Below are 22,979 nucleotides of genomic sequence, written 5' to 3'. Positions count from 1 at the left end.
ATAGAGAGTCGAACTATCAGAAATTTTTCAAGTATTCGAAAAAATTCAAAAACTACTCAATCGTGTGTATTGTTATCACCGTTACGTGTTTACCTATCAAACAAGGTTTCGAATACTCGCAATTTTATAAATTGTGGAAACACCAACGCGACGAAATCGTCTCGCTAATGTTGGAATTAATTCTCGAACTGTATAAATCACGGACGACGAAATCCAATTGCTTGTGCACCAGTTTCCCGATAGCAACAACGAAAAAGGAAGACGGTGTGCGAAAAACAAAAGGGATTCCTGTGTCCTTTATCGAGTTACGTGCCAAAATCGGAAAAGAATCAAGTATCGCCGATAGTGAAACCGTGGAAATCGTATCGATCAACCGTTTTCCGCTTCTGCGAGCATCCTCCGTAGCCTCTCATCCCCATTCGAACAGGGCTGGAACGCGTTTTGCCATATTTTTTCTTCGCGCTCACCGACGCCGGCACTCTCGAAACTGCGACGGTAGCGGAAACTCTTACAGCGGGTAAATAGTGGAAAAAAGGAGGGGGCTGGAAAAAGAAAAGGTGCATAAAGGATGGCCGGACATTTTCACGAAGAAGCATTTCACGCGGGGCGCGCTTCGGAATGCGGTTCGCGCCGCATGCGAAATAACAATTTCGCCCGGACGAGCCGTCTGCTGGCTCGAAACTTATGTTTTCGCTGTCGACCTCGCCTTTTCTACTTTTTATCCCCCGCCCCCCGCCCCCTTTCATTTGGTTGTCCTTTTTCGACGGCCGGTTAAATCACGCCGAGACTCGGCGATGGGGCGAGAAAGAAAATGAAAGGGGATGAATTTACAATTCTCACGGACTTCGCGGAGCTGTCTAGAAAGCGAATAATTTTGTGTCCAGACGCGAATTCGACGCCAACTTGGACGAAAAGTTCGAATCGGGATCGTTGCTCGACCATCGAGTAAGAAATATTATAATCGTCACTCGTTCCAGGCTTTCTTTGTTTTTTTTTTAGAAGGAAATTGGTTCATCGAAATCACTCGACCAATCCGAGTATCATATTATTGTTTCTTCGAGGCTGAGATTTATCGTTTGCATGTTCCATTTAAAAATAGTTTAATAAACTGGAAATATCAATTTTTCATAAGAAAATATATTATATACTCTTTTTTTAAATCACAACGTGATCTATAAATACGAGGCTGGCACCTGGCAGTGTCTAATAATATCGAGATACTTGTACAGCGTACGGGGTGAAGCAACATACAGTATTATAAGCTTCGACATAAAATATTCCAGACTAGAGAAATCAAATAAATTGTCGCTGAATAATATTTTTTTACTTAAAATATATTATAAAATAGGTTTCAAAAATGTCACTGCAGTTTATTTTGGTCCCAACTTCGTATCCTAAAGATCGAATTATATTCGAATGAATTTAGATATCGATAAAGAAATATTTTTTCAAATATTCTGTAAAAAGAATACCGGTACTCAATGGATTAACTTAACGGTTATCGAACGATTCTAAATACATCAATCACGGAAACCAATTTATTTTGTTCGATTCTAAATTTATTCTTTCGAGTACCTTTTCTATCTCCAAACGCTTTTGAGTACAGGTGTTAATATTTATAGCACCGTTGGAAAAGGGGTACACAGAGGAGCAATAGAATTTCAATCGTCGTTTTTAAATATTGAATCCGAATTTACAGTAACGATGTATCTGCAAATAAAGCTGATACGAAGTAACAACACGAACGTAATGCAAAATATCAATCGATGCGTACAAAGAGTCGATTTTAAATATAATAAAATTGACGTTACTTATTTTATCGTATCGTGGCTAATACACAATTACTCGAACCGACTCGAAATTACGAACGAACGGAGAAACAATATTCTATTGGGAAATTATACAACACTCGAGTGAGCAATTGTTCGTCGCATCGAATCGTTTTTCGAAGCTAATAAAACTCTCGATGATGTCTCTGTTCATGGGGAAAAGTCTCTTATAGAACTTGTTAAGTCCACACCGAGGAGCCTCCGAGTATACTCCTAATAAAGCTGACGACGAAGATCGAGTCGACGGACTTTTCGGAATTTTATCGGAACGTGGATGATAAATCGCTAGTTTTTATTCCAGCTACACCGTCACGACGTCGACGACGACGACGACGACGACGACGACGACGATGAAGACGACGACGAGGAGAAGAGGATGAAAAGGATAAAGATGCTCGCGTTGAAACTGCAGCGACCACAGAATTCTTGCATGCGGCGAAATCAGAACTGCTGACCGAGCTCCGTGACTGAATGCACCTACCTTTATGAATACGCGCGTACACGTGCATGTGCATGTGCATCGGTGCATATGGCCACCCGCAGGTACAGGAAGCACCATGGTTCGCTTGGAACATACGCGCGTAGGGATGCACGCGTCCATTGAGCGATGTATTTTCGCGAACTGCACGAGAGCTCGGCTCATTTTCGATCTTTTTTTTTGTCGTCTGAAAAAAAAGAAATGTGACAGCAAATGTCGCTGCGTCGAAGTCTCGATCTTTCGGTTGCGTTGACTGCAACTATTCTGTGGTCGGGCATTCGACCGAGAAAATCCAAGATGTTGAACGTCGAAAAAATCGGATATCGGGATTAATCGATAATCATTCGGTACCAAAGTGCATCGATTAAAAACAGATTCGCGGTATAATATATTTATTTATCGATGATCTTAATCGAAGATAAAGATAAATAATATAACGAGGTTCATCTTCCTGTGACTTCTTTCTTTTAATGAGTGCAACGGTTAACTCGCAAAGTGGAACTGTATTTATTTTTGAATAGAATTTAAAAAAAAGTATTTTAAGATTTTTTAAAATACAGTATTCGAATACTTCAAAACTCCGATAGTATAGTACGCGGGCGAGAAGACTGCGTCTGAAGTTAGGTAGGTCTGAACGACTCTCTATAATTTCAGACGCAATCTTCTCGCACGCGTACAGTAGACTATTATCGAATTATATTATCGACTATTATATTATCGAATACACGCGTTCCTTGAACTGTATCGATACTACAAAAAATATCAACGAGTACGTATACGTTCTATTTTTGTATCTTTCGAAGAATACGTGTTAAAATTAAACATTCCCACCGATGTATCAGCCTCATTGTCGCATCGAACAAAATAAACCACAAAATCCCGCAAAAATCGAATTTCACGTATAGAAACTATCGGATTTAGTAATCGAGCTGCATCTCGAGAGGAACATTTAATACCAGTAGTCGACAAGGGGTATAGAGGAGGAAGAGGTACCGAGGAAAAATGTACCGAAACGTTGAACGATATGATTTTTTCGACGATTCGACAACTTTACGAGCGCGCGTGGCTCGATCCGATTGTTACGCTCGTATTGATTTGTGTACCTTGTTGTTCCAGGCGCGGCGCAACGAATTTCGTTGTTGTGAATATTTCCGTCGGTTCGCAAACACCGAGAAAAACAGTGCGGCCGTCGTATTGGAAAAATATTTACGATACGAAACACGAGCTGGCACCTAAGCGGCCGGCCGCGCGACCGAACGCGTAGACGTGGAAAATATTTCGCGAGGATAATTCTATTATTTTATCGTAACTTCGCGTAAAGAGGTGAGGGGTGGGGGGTCGATTAATTTTTCTCGGTGTTTGCTACCTGGCGACCGCTTCGCAAATATTTCTCTCCGTTTCCTACCGTGCCCCCCAAGTCCCTGACTAACGATTCAGCCTAACGTCGCTAATCCCAAAAATGATCGTGCCAACTAATGAACAGGTTCGTAATCTCGGAGAGGGAGGTAACACCTGTCTGGATTCGCCAGCACGCAAGGCAGACTTGCACAAACCGGCTGGCCTCTACCCCTGCCATCGACAGGGCGGAAATCAGGTACAAATAGACGCGGATGCTGAACCGTGTCTAGCGCGGACATATTTCAGCCCCGTCTGACGTTTGTTCCTGTCAGTTTGTTTTCGCCGTGTGCTCGGCGCTCGGAGGCGAAAAGTCGACTTTGTTTCCGTGTTCCTCGTGCCCCCCTTTCTCGGTTCGATGAAAATTCCTCGGCAATGTGGTTTCACGCGCAGAGAAACGTATGCACCAGGTGGATCAATATTTCAACAAATTTATCGAATCGAAGTGTACACTTGGTTACCCGCTACTTGGTTACTGAATTTTGATGTAACAGAGTTATTTCGTTCGTTATTTTTGCGACTTGAGGAACACTTGTAACTCGTAGGTTTTTCTAGAGTATATTTTCTATCGGAGGATCGAAGATCAAAAGTAAAACGAAATCGTTTCACATTTCGCAGAATTTCGTTTTGTATTTCATATCGTTAAATAAATATTTGGTACGCAACGATTGATAAAATCAAAATATCACCTCGAAGATTGGGAATTTTCTAGTCCGGATATAAATACGCCAATAACACGTTTCTGGAGAACTATTTTCATTTGCGTGAAAGGTTGTGGTGCGATCGCATTGTGGCAATTTTTAATCGTTTTTCGAGAAACCTGCTACGAAATTCTCAACGAAAGTCGACTTTTCGTTGGACGAAATACGAAAGACACTAACCTCTCCTGCTAACACCTCCTTACACGCGCTTGCATGCACAGTGATAACGCACTGGTGTTTCACCATTGCTTCAGGATCAGGATGTAGAAACTAGGGCGGCGTTACGTGAAATCGTCTCGTAAGATCTTTGAACGTAAATTAAGAAAACAAATTTCCCGGTTCGTATGACCGATGGTAATTGTTGTCGATTTTCTTGAATGTCGATTCAGATCAGGCACCTCATTAGCAGCATATGTATAGACTCGCCAGGGAAACCGGACGACCTGCACCAGCCCGTGGGTTTATATCCCTGTCACCGCCAGGGCGGCAATCAGGTACACGAATTCAGAAGTCGGCCGGAATGAGAATTCCGAACGAACGATTTGCAGTAATAACGGGGCACGCGGTTAACTAATTGCCTTTTTAGTCTCGACCGCTCGAACTTACGAGCACTATCGAGCATAAATTACACAGGATGGTCCGATAAACGCGGTACAATCGAGGAGGCGATTCCACGTCTCGAGGTAAGTCAAAGTGATCAAATAAATTTGTTTCGTATAAAGCTTTGTTTCTCGTAGTAAACGACTTCCGAGATCAATTGTATTATTCTTCACCCGATCGTATCTCGAGGTAAAATATTATGCATCACTGTTGGAATTTTTTCCCCGTACACGGTAGAATATCGCTATTTATTTATTTCACAAGACGTCGAAGTCATTCTTTCTTTTCCTTCAACGAAGTTACGTACGAGATAAATTTATCGCATCGTTTCGACTTATTTCGAGGTGCAAAATTGCACATTTTCCAGCTGTACCACGTTTTCGGGCTATCCTCCATGAACATCCACGATGGATCCTTGATGGTGATGGGATATTTAAAAATCTACTTGCTTGTGGGTTACTAAAACGTTGCGTCTATTAATCTCCTAGCTTAAATTAAAAGGAATCATTCGGTGCCAGAACTTTTCACGACGGTGGAGAATTTCGAGTTTTCGTTTTCCAAAAGTATTTATCGTGGCTAATTCACTTTGATTCTTGCTGTAACAAGGTATTCGAAAAAATGATTTCGGATTTTAGAGTGTACAGTGTTCGCAAATATGCATAAATAATGTTTACTTGATCTGTGCCTCTTTGGAGTGAAACACGAGTTTCCTATTTCGTGTACACGTTACAGTTAGTAATCACGAGGGAAGCAAGTATAATTACAAACAACATTTACGAATGTAGAGAAAATTTAAAACGATAAAAAGAGAAATTAGAGGCAGCGCTTGCATCGTACAGTACAATTTAATTACCTCGTTAACCGATTGTATTTTTCTCTCGATAACTGAACCAGAGTCATTCCCATCATTGTTATTCCATCCAATTCGCTCTCGGTGTATACCACTTTCCTCGTTGGGTGGTACACGATTGGTTGCAACCTTACACAAAGACGATCGATTCCTGAAGAAAAGTATCGTTAACCTCTACTCAACAGGAGCAGATGGTATCTACGATCAGTTAGCGAGGTAGTACTGTATTCGACTTCGAAAATCGTGAGGTTTCAATGTTTGCACTTGATTCTCTTTTAAACATCGTCTACAACTCGCGTATCGTTCAAAGCAATACACTTTTCTAACATTACATCGTTTTCGAACATTATTGCCACTTTTTTCTTTATTATAAACCAATGTTTCCTCCCAATGTTTAGCAAAGAATCGAAAAAAATTATTTTCAAATCGACTGAAAATTTCGGGAGCAAAGTTTGTCGATCGCTGTACATTTCGAAAATCCCAAACCATTTCCTTAAATACCTCGAATGCCATTCTAACTCAAGCTACTTAATTGTTTCGTCGAAATTACCTAACCATTAGTACGCTCGTATCGAGTTGCGCAAACGACGAACGGGTCCAAACGATCGCTTACGATAATCGTCCTGCCAGGAACAAGTATCGCGAACGAAGGAGAAAAAGGGACCATTAACCGACGACACGTTTACCATTTAACTTGCACGCTAACTCGGTGCTAAGCTCGACCCATTTCGCTGCAATTAGTAACGTCGCTAATCTGGTGCAGGTGCTCATCAATCGTCGACCCTCCTCTCGCGGTGCGATGACCTAAACCACCTTTCTCTCTCACCGCGGCTATCTGCGCCTTGTCGACATTTTTAGTTTCGCGCCACCCGTGTTGAATTAATCTTCTCGCTCGTGGGAGCGGACGGACACCGTGCGAGTCATTGCATCAGCGATGTCTGCTCTCTAAAGCTAAAATAACACTCGTGCCTTTCATATATGACACATTTTTCTTCTTTTATCGACGGGGCTGTTGAGATCTCGATGAATCCATCTGTTTCATCGGAGACTATTTATTAAAATAGTTTAAAAATGAACATCGCGTGTTCGATCTCAAAGAACTTACTTTTAACACGAAACGTTACGAATCTGTACAAAAGATTCATATTGGACATTTCGATTGGAATTTCGGTATTTGGGAATCTTTTCCGAAGATACGAAATGCCTCGAACTTCCAACGATCTTTTCGTAACATGGAACATCGTCTTTCCAAATATCAGAATTTTTTATCGTCGGACAATATTCGGAAAAGGTAATATTACTCGTTCTTAAGGACGGATCGTTGAAAGTTCGAGACAAGGGTAGGTAGGGGATCATTTTCGTTTCGTATTGCAAGTTTACTGGCACGTTTACTATTAGTTCAGCGATCGTTTGGTAACACCAAGTTCTTCCAAGAAGTCGAACTCAGAATCCGCAGTAGTTAAAAATGATCACAGCGCGCATTCGAAACGGGCATTACCATACACGACGCAATGTTAAATTTTATTCGCAATTCAATTCCAAGTGGAACACACTGTTGCGCGCAGAGTGAATGAATAGAATCATCGTAATAACTGTCCAACGATAAACAACGGTTAATTATAGCTTAACCACAGAAATCTAGCCGCGATGAGAGTGTAATCCCACCGCATCTAAACGCAGCCTATCTGTCGACCGATTGTCACCGTGCTCGGTATCTAATTATCAATAATAACCTACCATTAATCTCAGCTAGTCGCAATGTAATCGTTCGATCTAATTGCAGTCTGTCTATCAACTGTCAGACGCGTACTGTCGAAGAGTCTGTTGACCGTGCGATCATTGTTAATATTGTTCGCACTCGTTCTTGATCGGTTACCGTTGCTTATTTTTCATTAGATCGTTGTTCAACGATCTTGTCTTATCGTCATCGATACGTGTCTATTGACGATCAATGTATCGTACCGCGACTATCTACGCGTCGTTGATGTGTCACTTGTGAGCTGTTGTTAGGATCTGTCAGTCGCTACTCGTTAGTCTACGTAATATGTTATAGACAATGGTAATATTATGAGAGTACAAAACGTTCGAGTAGAAATTAAATACTCTGTCGAAGGACGCACATTGTTACAGGATTGTCTTCTGTCTATAGTTTCTCCGACTACTTACTCTTCTCCGATAGGCATCATTTTTCTAAGTCGATAGTTTCAGCTGTTCACGGTTTCGTAATTCAATAGCGATATTAGCTCAAATACGGTTTCATATTTCAATAACTGTTGTATAATAGGACTCCGACTTAGACCATGGCCTGGATAACTTTTTCAATGTTACTTCGCCAAGAGCACTTCGAAGTATTAAAAGTGGATTGGGTCATCATCGGTAATTATCGGAAACTAAGGCTACTTCCCTCGAAGCACGAACTTGACTTTGGTACAAGAGTCCTCGTTTCTTGTAAAGATCTTCGTGCGCATCGAACAAACATGTTTGAATTTAACGCAAGAGTTGATACTTTCGTGCGCGACAAACGCGCCGAGCTTGCAAAGCATTCGAAGAAATTTGGTAAACAACCTACTACCAGAAAATCAGTCGTAATATCTGAATGTATGGGCCACTGAAACATATTTATCTCCTGAAACAACGTGTCGAACGTTTTATCAAAGGGAATTATACAGTACGGAGAACGTAGAGTGCTTCATCGTGAAATATGCGCATTGAAGCCATTTGTCGTTCGATGATTTCGAATCTGAAGATCGTGTCATCTTATATTAGTTGTATTAAGCTGTGAATTCCACAATCTTACATTTTCAGTTATTACTCGAACTATCTATCTTTCCATTATTGAATCGACGAATCGTAATCAAAATCAATAATTATACTTACAAAAAATTATATAAAAGTTAAACAAGGAAGCAAACAACCTTACAAAATTCTCCACGAAAGCGAAATCCTAATTTAGATACTTAACGTTTTCTTATCTCGAGTATTCAAATTTAAAATAATATTCTTACCGCAGCAAAAGATTGATCACCGTACTTTCGAATTTTTGAAAATTGCTCAAGTCGATTGACTACGGTACGAATTGATAAAACAGTCCCACCTGGAAAATTCGAATATTCCTCGTTATTATCTATGACGATTCTGGTGTTGTACGAACTGTTCACCCGTTCCGCGATCTCGAGCTCGACGAGTAAATCGTCGACCCTTGATCTTGGCGGACTGTGCTTCGTCGGTCCGTGCTCTCCCGAATTTCTTGCTCGTTCGCGAAACAGTGGGGTTACTGTATTTCTCATCGAGCGGTCCCGATGATTCGCAATATAAGCAAAAAAGAAGAGGCGGTTGGACAGCCACGGCTAAAAATGTCGTCCGCCGCTGAGAAAAAGAAGAGGAGAGCTCGTTACCGCGTGGAACGGTGCGCAGTCACGTCGAACCCGTGGAAATCTGGTCTCTGCAGCCAGGATGCTCGTCTCGTCGTTAAAATCACGCAGACGACGTCGACAAGCCACGCGCGTGAATTCCGTGCCCGTCGTTTCGCACAAAAGCTCTGCTGCGTTCAGCCTGGGCTCTCCGACGGGGTTTAACAACCGTGACAACCAGTTACAACCAAAAACACAATCAGTCGGCGCTCGCTTGGTCTCGTAAAGCGTCGCTTTAATTTAGCTATTTGCCCTAGCAATTAAGCTGCGGTTTCACGGTAATTACGCTGCTGCCCGGGGTCGACCGGTCGACTCTAATAGAGTCGTGACCACGCGCTTCCACTCCTGTTTATCGATGACTCCGACGTGTTCGAACAATGGTGGAAGATACGGGACCAATTGCTCCACACACGACGGATGTGCTCGAAGACGCGAAACCGTGAAATTTTCCGTTGATTCGACGAACCAGTGTCCGCGTCGCAGTTTAAGACAGTGTTCTTCGATATTCGTATTTGTCCCCGTGGTTTGTGACGTCTTCGGTGTAGAGTTTCCGGTCGAAAGCAATGCGAAATGTGAACGATACGGTGTGACAATTGCGCGATAAAAGTATAAAAGATTGGAAAATTACGTCCACAAGGAATTTGAAGATGAAGTGTTATTTCTAAAGTGTTGAAAAAGATAAGAGTGTCGGAAGCTTAATTGTATTACAAGGATGGCTCGCGTCAATATTTTAGAAGAACGATAAATTTCGAATCACGAAGATGACTTTAAGTTTCTTCGCTGAAAGGAACTGCTAAGAGATAAAGTTAAGACGAGTGATTTTCTTAACTCTTTAATGTCGTCCAGCAGAATTGTCCCGTAGTCGCCATTACGTCGACTCTTGGAAGTTTTTCTTGCAAGAATAACGAGACACGAGATGGAGAAAATGTTACATATTTTTAGCCTTGAATTTTTACCAAAAATGATAAACAGTTCCTGATTAATTTCGACTAGTGAATATGGTGAAACGACAGAGGATCAATCGAACCGACACTCGAAAGTTCGCAATTGAGAGATGGTGGCTACTTAACGAGATCCTTGTGGCTCTCATAACCTCGGGTACTCAAAGTTGAAATTGTTAGTGGCTACTAGACGAGAGTTACATCCTCTTGTCAAAACGATTGCTTCGATTTCTCGGGCGATACGAGCCAATCGAAAGTTGAACGATCGGAATTTTTACGAAGCCGACTGCAATACCGATAAAACATGGGGATCGTTCTCGGTAAAGAGCTCACACTCGGATACTCGTAACGGTTTTAGCCGCAAAATGGCTGTTCAACTCGGTTAATTGCTGAAAGCGTAAAGAGTATGGAATTTCTGGTTAATTCAGTGGATACTCGAAACTCGAAATTATGGAACGACAGATAAGTGAGTTTGGCTAATAGCTTCGGATGCAGAATCGAGAAATTCTTGATTGGTTTGGTCAATTCATCGTGGTACGAGATATTAAAATGTCCGAACCGATGGATTTTATATAAATCGATGCTATTTTAAATTAACTTAACCGATTCTCAAAAGTTGGAAGATTCGGAGCTTAAAATAGTTCGATTAACAATTGAAAATACAAAACTATAGATAGCTTGATTCAACTGATATAAAATTACACAGAATCGTAGTAGTTATTTCAAGTAATATCTTCGGACTCATCGAATTATGGTTTTAATTTGCACACTGTACAGTTAGCGCAACTCGCCAAGTTTTTCACCTTTTATCACCTAACTGAAGTTTATAAATTTATTCGGCACGTAGATATTTTTCAGTGGGTCCACATCTTCGAACAGGTCTCATTTTTTAATAGCGAGTTGTTTGCCAATGCTTCGATGTGTTTTATGATCGGTGAAGCGATATTTTAATAGTTATCTGGGTCATGGTCTAAATCGAAGAACTACGATTCAACGGTTATTGAAATACGAAACCGTATGCAACAGCTTAAAAGCTATTATCATTGTTCAAATATGAAACCGTAAAGAGCTCGCACCATCGACTTAGAAAAATGGTTCTTCTCGGAGAGCAATCAGAAGTCGAAGAAAGACGGTTCTCCAACACTCTGCATCTTTTTACACGGTGTCTAAATTTTGTTCAAACATTTCTCACTCTCAGATTTATCCTACGATTATTATCGCCAATAACGTAATACCGGACTAACGAGCAGTGATTGACAGATCTCGAAAGCAGTTTCGCGGAAAATCTGACGAGTGACATTTCAACGACGCGTAGAAAGTGATTGCGCGGTACACTAATCACCGGTGGATACGTAAAGATACGTTAGTTGGCCGACAGTCTAATGAAAAATAAGCGCAGGTAGTCAATCGATAACGAGTGCGAACAGTGTCAACAATGATCACGAAGCTCAACAAACTTCTCGACAATAAGCGACCGACATCCAACGGACAGACTACCATTAGATCGAGCGATTACATTGCGACTAGCTGAGATTAATAACGGGTAATTATTGAGAATTAGATACCGGACAAAGTGACAATTGGTCGACAGACAGGCAACGTTTAAATGCAGTTAGATTGCTCTATCATCGCGACTGGATTCCTGTGTTTAAACTACGACCGTTCTTTATCGATGATTCTGGCAATGTTGGCTTTACGTTACCAATCTAGCCGGTGAAAAGTGTCCAATTAGTCTCGAGATGAATTACGTTGGAAATTATTTTAAATTCAATAGCGTTAGTATACGCGTGGAAATACCACGGTTTGTATTGGCTACGAAAAATGGTAAGAAGAGCACGAAGAATGTTGCCTGGTAAGTCGACAAGTATCGCAATGTTAATTTGTCTATTTTAAGTGTTTCCGTTTTCCAAGTTTTCATATTTAGTCTCCCCTCGGTTCGGTAGAAATTTCGTGTTGATGAAAAGGGGGGATATAATTTTCGATGCTCGTTAATTCGCAACATTCGGGCGCTACGAAAATTGCTCTCCCCGGGGGGTGATATTTTCCCGAAACGGAAGTCGTTACGAAAATACCCGTTATTTTGTTACGGAAGGCTGTTTACAGGTTTGATACTTTCTCCTCGATAGAACGGATATAGATAGCAATGGTTGGTTGTAAGGTGCAGTAACCGGCGCATGGCGTTAATCCTTGCTTTTCATTATCCCGAATCCCGCTGGTTTCGAGTTCAACGTTGCACGACAGGGGCTGAAAATCGGAGAATTTTTTACGCGGATGGTTTTGACAGCGCGACAACAATTTGCACGGATTTGAATAAGTATAAGCCGCTATTCGTCACTGGTCACTCGTGTTATCGGTTACACGAAGTGAAATTTCTTACCGACGATCGTTTAAATATTTACGGTAAATGAACATCTGGAATTCATTTTTACGATTGAATGTATCATTATCGAGTTCATAGACGGTACGACGATACACTCTGGTTGCAATTAAGCGTGCACTGCGTAGAGAAATAGTCTCTCAGAATCGTCTAATTTTCAATGAAATCGAGTAGAACGAGCTGGAAAGTTACGACATTTCTATATACATATGTACACTCGTGTACTATTTTTCGTTGTATAAATTCATAATTATTCAAGACCGAGCGAGTTTCGTAAAGATGATTTAGAACGTTACTCGCAGCATTCGAGAGAAGCCGTATCGTTGGTCGAAATTATAATTTTATTTAAAGTTTTCCACTGTCTCGATTCTTTTCAGAATTTGAAATACGAATAGTACAATACGTATCTAGTCTATCGCTACTAATTACATTATTATTTACAATTTTATAACGTTAATATTGGACACATTTTGTTACATTTCGAACACACGTTATATTTGTATCGCTACTAGTGTGATTCTGATTAGAGTACTTAATAATAATTTAATTTGTATTGTTCACGACGGTGATTTAGGAGGAAATGGAGCAACCATACATACGATATGTCGATCATTCTTTGTTCTTGGAAGCAAAAGTAATATGCTTATGTGCGGACGCAAACCTTGAGGCTCGACAAGATTCGATCATCGTCGTTCTCATTATAAACTGTTACAATTTAATAAAACGATGTCAGTTTCAATTGTTCAGAACGATATAGTCAGAAACGGTACCAGGTCACTTTCTGGGAACAGTAAACACGATTACCCCGTGATTGACGTCCATTAGTTTGTCGAGCCTTGCTTCGACATCATTCTGTGTTCGACATTGCGCCGTTCTTAAAATCGGTGCTCTATAAAAACTTGAAAATCGATGGTCGTCACTGACGCGAATTCGAGTCGATCGCAAGAAAAAACACGTGGAGGAATAAAAAAAAAAAAATTAAAAGAACGATCGATAATTGCAAGAAGTAGTTTTCATCTATTATTTTCTCGTAATCAAATCTAAGTGTAAACTTTTGTAATATAATATTAATCGAGACGAAAATGTTCGTTGAATTTTTGATTATTTTATAAAGGAAAGAGTGCAATAAGTTTCTATACTTTGAAAGTCCAACGAGTTAATTATTATTACTTAACGTATTCTGACTTCAAAGAACTTTTTAAACTTCCAATAACAATTGTAATATATGTTTCTAAAGTCTTGGCAGCTATTGTAGCGTATTTCTCTAAAATCTTAGTTAAAAGCATAACAAGTTCTCAGACTGAAGTGACTTCAAAGTGGAGATTGAATTCAATCTCTATATTAAACGTCTAATGTCGATTCAATGCACGAGGTTTTACTACATTTGCACTATGTAGAAAGATATTTATATTTACAAAGAAAATTTGAAACATTTTTTTTGTATCGAAGCAAACGTTTGAAGAAGTAAAGGATCTTTTAGCAAACGTTACGCAGACCTTGTAATTATATCTCACGCAAACACATTCGGTCGTTTAATCGTTTACTAATTGATTTTTAATTTCCTTTGTCTTTAATGCCATAACTTTTTCTTCGCTTAATAGAACTCGAAATGTAATTTATAAAAAGTTAAATTCTAACAGCAAGTACCATTTTTTACTTTATTATAGTGAGGAACTTTTATAATTTCGCTCCGTGGGCGGGGAGAAGTTTTCCTTTTTTTCTTTATTATACACTACAAGAAGGTCCGAGGGCGCCGACAAATTTTTCTTAACCATCGCAACTTCTTCTCATGAAACTTATAAACGTCCGAAGTATTTAACTACCTATTATGCGTGCAAGTTCGAGTGTACAACGTTGTCCGAGTAATTACGAAAATGGAGTCTTTCTCAATTTGCGCTAAAAAGTTCAGTAAGTACCGATACACGATACAACTTCCACGATTATGGAAGGATATTTCGAAGGTTACGATACAGGGACTTCCCTCTAATTAAGAAAGTCATTACCATCGTTGTTTTAATTGCACCCATTCGATACTCCCAACATCAAAATCTTCGTTGATCATGATTTTTTCTAACGTATTCAAAGTCACGCGAAACATCGTTATCGCGATGGCGACGAGTTTAAGATGACTCGTAAATTTAAGTTTGAATTCAACGTAATCGGAATACATTCGATGCAATTCGAAAGACTTTGTAGCTCGCGAAAGATTTAAAGTCGGTACGAACGAAAGCGTTTGAAATATTTGACAAAAGTGGTCGTTCGAGACATCTAGTGGATATCCAGAATCCTGGAATACTTCCAGGTGCATCCGTATGTACGTCGCTGTCAGAACCATCGGTCATAGGCAAATGCTGGAGGTCAAATTCTACGAGCATTAATCTTGATCGTTTGTCACAGTACTGGATGTTGAGCAAGACCGGCGAGATCCGTCGAGACGAGTCGTGCTTGGATTACAGCGGCACTGATGTCATCCTCTATCCTTGTCATGGTAGCAAGGGGAATCAACAATGGATTTACAATCCTCAGGTACGTTGTCGCGTTTATGCGAAGTATTGGTATCAGCGGCTAAGCAACGACGTCACGATTTTCGTAATATCCCGGAATTATTGATTTCGTTGCGGGTTAATGTACACCGGTTAATATTATTGCTATCTGCACAATTGTAATTTGGGATTTTTGGGCAGCTGTGTCATTTCAACGGTTAGTTTTCAAGAGTCTCGGGGTACGGTAGAAATGCGACCAATTTGTCGTAGCTAGGAAACCGTAGATCCATTGATAATTTGTACGCTTGTTTGATATCAATGTTATAGAACATCGCTATACAAAGTGATCGAAATGTTAGAAAACACTGCCAACTGTCGAAACAGATTGATTAAACACGAGAACAGAAGTATCAGTTATCAATGGGAGCTAAAAATCTATCCTGAAAGGAATGTAATTCCTATCGGAGCAACAGAATTTTAAATCTTCCATTGTCACGTAAAACACGAACAAAGTCTACAATTAAAGCGTGCAAAGGTGTAAATTCTTTGGTTTTCGAAAAGTGATGTTTAAAACCAAGAAATTTACACCTCGGTTTCGCATTGTTTATTCACTCTAGAAGTAACCAAGTACACAAGTCACCATTCGACCGATTTTGCTTTCGAGAGACTCGCAAGGAACATTGCTCGATCGATAATCTCGGGTATTGTAAAAATTGAAACTACGTTCAAAGTCGCGAACGAAATACCTTTATAAATTTCTCGAAACTTAACGGAGATAGAAATACAGAGCTCATCGACGATCAAACTTTTTCGTAATCGATATTGTTTTTTTATCTTTCAATTGCTTTCGATGGATTTGAATAAGTATTGTCCTTGATGCTTTACCCTTGAGCACGAATATCGGTGTACCTATATTGGAATAAAGAAAAAATACGTGTAAAATATTTTCCACCGTTTTATCGGTGATTCGAGCTTCGTCGAAATTTGAAACTGTCGCGATTGGGAGAGACGTTTTATCGATTATTTTCGAAACGAGTACCAATCGAACGTTTCGTTTTCAGTCGAAGCAGATCAGACACGGGAGCAGCGACAAGTGTCTGGCGATCACCGAGAGCAAGCAGCGTCTCATAATGGAGGAATGTTCTCCGAACGCGGCCAGGCAGAGGTGGTCATTCGAGAATTACGATCCCTCGAAGCTGTGATATCGCGCCTTTTCACGTCGTCAGTCGAGAAACACCGGCCGAAGGTTCGACCACGCCGGTACTTGGATGTCTGGCCCACGGTATTCCGTCGCCAAGACCCGTTTCGGCAGATAGATTCTGTGGTTTCGGGGCCTCGGCGCCTCGAAACTCCGTCGACCAGACGCTCAAGATCGACTGGAAAATAAAAGGGTGGCGAGAATTCCCGGGGAACCTCGTGAAAGTAAAAACCACCCGCCCCCATCGAGGACGAGACTCCTAGCCAAGAAGACAGCGGTCCACTCGCCGATCGTCACCTATCATTTTACTAACTGTTAAAACAGACGAAGTGCAATAGATATTAACGACTTAAGGGTGATCGAAGAGGGACTTTCCCTTCGACGAAAACGCTGTAACTGATGTACAATGAGAGAGTACGGGGACAGTCTTTGGGAGCGCTTTCAGCCGGTTCGAGAGTTTTGGGAAACGCTTTCGCTGACATTGAAGAACTGAAAGGTTCCCGCGTTGAGAACGCGCGCGAAATTTGAGATCGGTTTTAACGCTAGGATTTGAGTATTCTTTCTTTTCTCGATGGAAAGTTCCGATGCGACGGAGCGTTCTTTTGATTTACGTTGGGCTCGTTAACGAGAATCCGTGTTCGTTTATTCGATGCGTAAGTGTTTATGACGATGTTTTCCACAAACGTTGAGTATATTTTCGTTGGGAATGTTTTCGAAACCTTTGAAAAACGATGGTTACGGGGTTGAATCGTTATGTTTGAAAACTTTGATCGATTAGGTGCAATAAGGGGTTACGAAAGGGAGTTTTCGCCCACCTTTGTAAAGTACTTAAAAATTGAAACGAGGTTTTAATGGCTAATCGCGTAGTTTAAGGAATTAATTAGGACGCGAGCGATAGCGTCAATGTGTCAATGACAGCGAAATGCGCGTCAGAGGGATGTATTAGTTAGATTTTATTCGGGATATGCGGGCGAATGCGATCGCGTATCGACTTTTACGAAAACCTCGATCGTCGCGTTCGTCCGTTGGTGGATGTTTTACGGAGAATCGAGTGATTTGTGCAAGCTGCTTATGGCGAGTGCCATCTCAGAGACAACGAGGTGCTGGGGGGCTTCGTTGGAAATCGACGAATCGTCGATTGCCCACGACGAGAAAAACTAAGCCCGACGAATTAAGTAAAATACTTTCATCGTCGAATAACGCTATAGGAATAACGAGTAAGAGTATTCGATCCGAATACTGTCACGGATCGTGATTTTTAAATTGTTTTTACGTAATCGTGAAACCGAAACTGCCAAGTATGCCGAGTGTTTAGAAATAATTACAAAATAAATGCTAGCTATTAATATTAACGACCGATAAGATACATCAGGATCTTTATTTGTAATTCTTTTTATCATCGATGATCACTTGTTTCTTAAAATTCTTTCAAAATCGTTTTATCGTTGCGTAATTTATTTACGAACGACGTCTAAAATTTGTATTTAAGCAGGGACCCATGTCGTTGGCGTCGAATTTTTAACTTTTTACAAATTCCAAATCTATAGAGGGAAACGCGTTAATATAAAATACTGTTTTGCGATCGAAACGAAGCAAGTTACAATCTGGAACAGTTTTCAGGGAAATATGTTATAAAATCGACCTCTCATCATCGTGTTAAACGGACAAGGCTCTCTCGAGCTTCCCCTTGTGTTTTATTTATAGAACGTGTTCAAAATTGATCTTTCGTGTGTTACAATGAGCTCCGCTCACATCCTATATAGTTGAAAAATTTTCTCAATTTCCAACGCAAAGTCTGTTCATTTTTAATTTCCCATTGTTCCCGTCGCGTGTGAATCGCTGAACAGTAAAATTTAATCGATACCTAGGATTATAAGTCTTATCGTCTCGATGGATAGCAAAGCAGTTTGCGTTTGCAAATAATACGAGTGCGTTCTGGAAACTATTTCTAGAAAGGTTGGTCGACAAATTCGTTGCGATTAGATCTATGGGTAATTTTTAAAATAGAATTAAATACGACGATTCTTGGTCAATAAACCGTGCAATTTTACAAATTCGATCGACTGTTTGCAAATCGAAAAACTGTGAACGTAATATAGATGCATCGATCGACGATTCGTTGGTTACCCGTTGTCTCTTTGTCGTATTCTCTGCGCTTACGGTAGTATCTTACATTCCATTTTGGACGCGAGGCAACATTGCCGATGGTTCCATGTTCACGCGCGACGAAAGGAAACCTTTTTCTAATTAATTTAGCCCGTACGTAGTGCGTAGAGACAGAATGCGGACGAGTGAAGATACACACATTCCGATACGGTGTAGGAAGACTTTTTGTACATTCGTGTAAAGTATCTCGATGCCAGTTTAGATACCGCCTAAAGTAAGATTCCGAGTGTATGTGCGTGAGTAAATAATTTGCAGACCGTGTGACATCGAATCACGAGTTCTCGAGAAAGATTCGTACGACCCTTTACAGTCTAATGTTCTTTAATTTAGTCGAGAAGTTGTCACAGAAATGATTATATTTATTTTAACGACTATATGGAACGAAGTAAAAATAAGATCGAAGAAGCCGAGGGTGTATAGTATTCACGAGAGTAGACAGAAAAAGTTCGGTTATTGTACGTACGCAAATCAACTTTGTTGGATTGACTTCGATTTTCTATCTCGATAACAGAAGCAACATCCTGTCGTTAAATGTTGTACCGAACCGTGAAAAGTTATCATCAGTCGGAATAGAATTAACTGGTCGCTCGAGGTCACTGCCCCCATCACGCCATTTGGTTACCTTGCCACTCTGCCTCTCGAATCAATAGGCGAGTTAACATGGCGTAAAAGTGGGAGTAGGTGGCCTTCAGCGATCAACTGAAATAGGTTCGTCTATAGTTTCGTCTAGTCCTCCCGCTATCTTTTGTACTTTTCATTGTACGATTGTTTTATAATCGCGCATCTATATCGGGAATGCATAATCAACAATTGCATTTACCTGTACGCAACACTTAACGCACAAACGAAACTGAGACGCTTGCGTTACCATAACGGAAAATTGTAAATTACTTCAATGTCGTGTTTTGCGAATATCTATTAACCGTTGTTTGTCCCTTTTTGCGAACACTATGTGCCTTTACATCGTTCCACATCTTTTTCGTATCACCCCGGTTGTGACTTTTATTCGAAAGAGTCATAGATACAAATGTACCGATAATTTGTCATTTGGAAAACGAATGTGGAGTTAGCAGTATACGTTTCGTTTAACTTTAATTAGAATCTTGGCAAGAAGATTCGAAGAATAATTGTACGACAACTTTCGAGTTCCATCGTGAGAATGTATCATGATCCTCAACGACTTCTCTTTATCGGTAAGCATCGAAGGGTCGAGAACCGTGATTCCATTGAACACCGTAATCTGCAGATGTCTGTGCGTGCCAACGAAATCGTGAATGCCGCTGCTAGTGCGTGGACGATTGTATCATATTCAAACTCTTCTCAACCGTCACCGATCACCATCGCGAATTATTTATCCCGTGTCTCGAACGCCGACTTTCGCAACACTTTACATATCCGTAACAAAAATCATCATCGAAGATTCATGCCACGAAGAGGAACGAGACGATTTAATGTCTCGTGCCATTTTTCCAAAAATTCTTCGAGACAGTATCGTAAGTTTTCGTAGTCTGTGCCAAGTGGTTGCCATCGACGATCAACCAAGTAATGGCAGAATCTGAAACATTGGCTGGATGTACGATTTCGCGAGTAATTTAACTCTACCGACGCGAAACCCGAGCGTGCAGTGCATCGGTGATTACGATCGCGTGCGATAGAAACACAGCGTGAATAAGCATTTGTCGAAACGTCGCGATGAATGTTTAATTACAGTTGGAACGGGTTCAAATGAACGTTCAAGGCCACGTTGTTCTCCGTCAATTCGGCCAGATACGTCGTAATAGCGAATTTGCAGAAAAAGATGGTATACGAAGTGCGAGGACGGTTGAACGATCTGGAGGGTGCATCTGAACGCAGCGGTGGAGACAATAGCCTTGAGCGATCGCTTAATCTCGTTCCAACTGCAACGATTTTCGTTCGAGAACTCGAGCGAAATTTCGCGCGTTTCCTGGCATACGTTTGACGAGAACGACGACGCGAATCGTTTCTGCGAAAAAGAAAAGAAAAAGGAAAAACAGTAGAAGAGAGAGGACACGCGCGACTAATGGGGGCCGCGATTTCATCGCGAATAATTAAACGGAAAGAGGGAGAACATGCATATAGATTTTAAGGTGGTGTAAGATTTTTTTCTTCGAATTGCCGATGAACGGACGAATGGAATTCAACGAGAACGTTTATACAGATAGATATATACATATATTATAAATATATATTATATATACGACATTTTCTACATTTGGTAAGGATGTTGCATATCGTAAGAGAGGGGAGATACAATGATGATGATAAGAGATATAACAGACAGCCGAGCGACGCTGGTCGCACGTTAATTAATGTAATATCGAACGTGCCTTATTTCCTGTATATATGAATATTATTATCACTATTATCATTACTACGAACCTCTATCGTAACGTGCAAGTATTTGTGTTGAATAAATCGATGTTGTTTTATGTTATTGGTGGAGATCGACATGTTATTCTCACTGTTCACTCGCTCATCTGTTACTCTTAATAGAAAAGTGATACAAGATTTGGTGGTTACGATTTAGAGACAATATTCCCCATTGTATATACTGAAAAAGCATCATTCTAGTTTTTAGATAGATTGGTCGCTTTACTGTTAGGAACAAAATTAATATATAGGTCAATGTATGTTTCTCAACGTAACGAGGCTTCAAGAATTGCGATTCAGTTTCTTTCCATAGTTTTTATAGCAAGATGTACACTGGTAACGATAGATGATCGAATTATTTTTATAGATTAATTTCAGTACCAAATACTTTGTTCCAATGAGGACCAAAAGCCAAATATCAACACGTAATATTCTGATCACGTTGAGTAATTTACATCTCTTGTTTCTATTGTCTCAGAATTGAAAGCGTCTAACTTTTACTCATAATTAGCATAAGAAATGTCCGAAATTTATTTAAAACAACGCAATTCAGCGTATAAATCGATATCCAGTACCTTTTCATCAATCTCGTAAACGATTAGGGAACACAGAATTTTTGTCTCCCAAATGCGTTTTATTCCTCCCGGCTAATTCAATAAGATTGCGACGAATAAAATCGAAACAGACGAAAGGAAGAAGTTGAATAGATACAAGGTAATAGCGACAAATTATCGTACGAAATAAAAAAGATTCGAATAAAAAAATATAAGCGTCGTAAGATTATACAAATCTATTAAAGAAAATAAGTTGAAGAAGATTGAAGAATTTTACGAATGCATGACATTTTTCTTATATGCAAAACGAAACCTTTTCTAAAACTGCTTCGTAACATTATTAATATATGTACAGCTATTACATTTTATCCAATGATTCCTTGTATACGTTTTTCTTTATACTTTGTTACTTCTTATTGCCGATGCATCATCGATCCCTTTGATGCGCTAGATTTACATAATAGTCTAGTTCTTACATTTTACTCAACGATTCCTTGTACTCATCTTCCTTTAAACTTTCTTACTTTTTATTGTCAATGCATCACGGATCCCTTTGATGCACTCGATCTACATAATTGCGCATGATACTGAATCGAGAGTTCACTGTGAAAGTCGGTCATGACACACTTTCCGTCGACCTTGAACTATTTCAGTCTGATCGTAAATTTCCATTTCCACTTCGGTGGCGCTTCGTTGTAGCTAATCATTAACCGATCGTTAAATACTTCGAATTAATATTTAATTCGCCTCGATGACTTTCGAATAATTTTGTTATTCCCTTTTCGTTTCAAATAATTCTCTATCTACCCACGATGCGAAATAATAGAAATTTTTAGCTCGTACACTGAACACCAAAAAATGGAAGTGGCTAGAAATTAATTCTCTCAGGTCATTTCCAAGATCGCTAAAAGCTGCGTTTGTTTCGAACCGTTTACCAATTATCGAGGGGCTGCTACGGAAACCAAAACGAAATCGTTCGTTATTTTCGCGCAGGCGTCGTCGGCGTCGGAACGTCCCTCGCCAAAGGAGTACGACCAAGACGTGTTCTTTTTTCAGAAACCTTGCAACAATTTCGACGTACCAGAGCCACGTTTTTTAATCCACCGTATTTAACGTTACACTCGCGACGTGCTCGTTATCTACGACCAATTTCAATTATTTTTTAAATGCAATCTTTACCTGTTAGCTAACACAACGTGACCATACCGTTCGTACAAATACGAACAAAATGTAGAAAAGAAGTCGAACGCAACATCTGTCTTGAATATAATTTCAATTGGAAAACATTCACTCTTTCGTAGAAGTAAGATTAATTTTTATGCTCTTTCATATTTTTTTTTTGTTTTCGTTTTTGGAAAAGTTCTATTCATGAATACCACAGCAATTAAAGTGCTTGGGACCCGAATACGTGATACGTGTTTAACACGGAATGAAAATTTGTAGGCGATCGAAGCGTTTACGTTTCTTCTCCCATGTTTTAGCCGGGATACCTACTTGTTGCAGTGCCAGGAGTTATTGATTTGCAGAGAGAGAGAGAGAGAGAGAATCATCCCTCGGCCGGGATGAAGCGCGACGGTAGTTCCTCTACAGACATGAATGGTTGTGG

General features: G+C 40.2%; 1 protein-coding gene across 2 annotated transcripts in view; it reads left to right on the top strand.

Annotated features, from left to right (window-relative positions):
• Pgant9 (polypeptide N-acetylgalactosaminyltransferase 9) overlaps positions 1–16,414 on the top strand; it is a 287,854-nt gene extending 271,440 nt beyond the window's left edge. The window contains exons 11-13 of one of the 2 annotated variants that reach the window (XM_076311692.1): positions 3,791–3,901; positions 14,979–15,107; positions 16,126–16,414. In XM_076311692.1, the coding sequence (XP_076167807.1) occupies positions 3,791–3,901; positions 14,979–15,107; positions 16,126–16,266 (381 nt within the window). In that variant the 3' untranslated portion in view covers positions 16,267–16,414. Of the gene's footprint in view, positions 1–3,790; positions 3,902–4,792; positions 4,898–14,978; positions 15,108–16,125 lie in introns of both variants that reach the window. The other variant, XM_076311693.1, reaches the window with a different exon arrangement.
• The last annotated feature ends 6,565 nt before the right edge of the window (positions 16,415–22,979 follow it).

Source organism: Ptiloglossa arizonensis, chromosome 5 (assembly GCF_051014685.1).
Source record: "Ptiloglossa arizonensis isolate GNS036 chromosome 5, iyPtiAriz1_principal, whole genome shotgun sequence".
NCBI lineage: Eukaryota > Metazoa > Arthropoda > Insecta > Hymenoptera > Colletidae > Ptiloglossa > Ptiloglossa arizonensis.
This window is presented reverse-complemented; position numbering and strand designations above follow the sequence as displayed.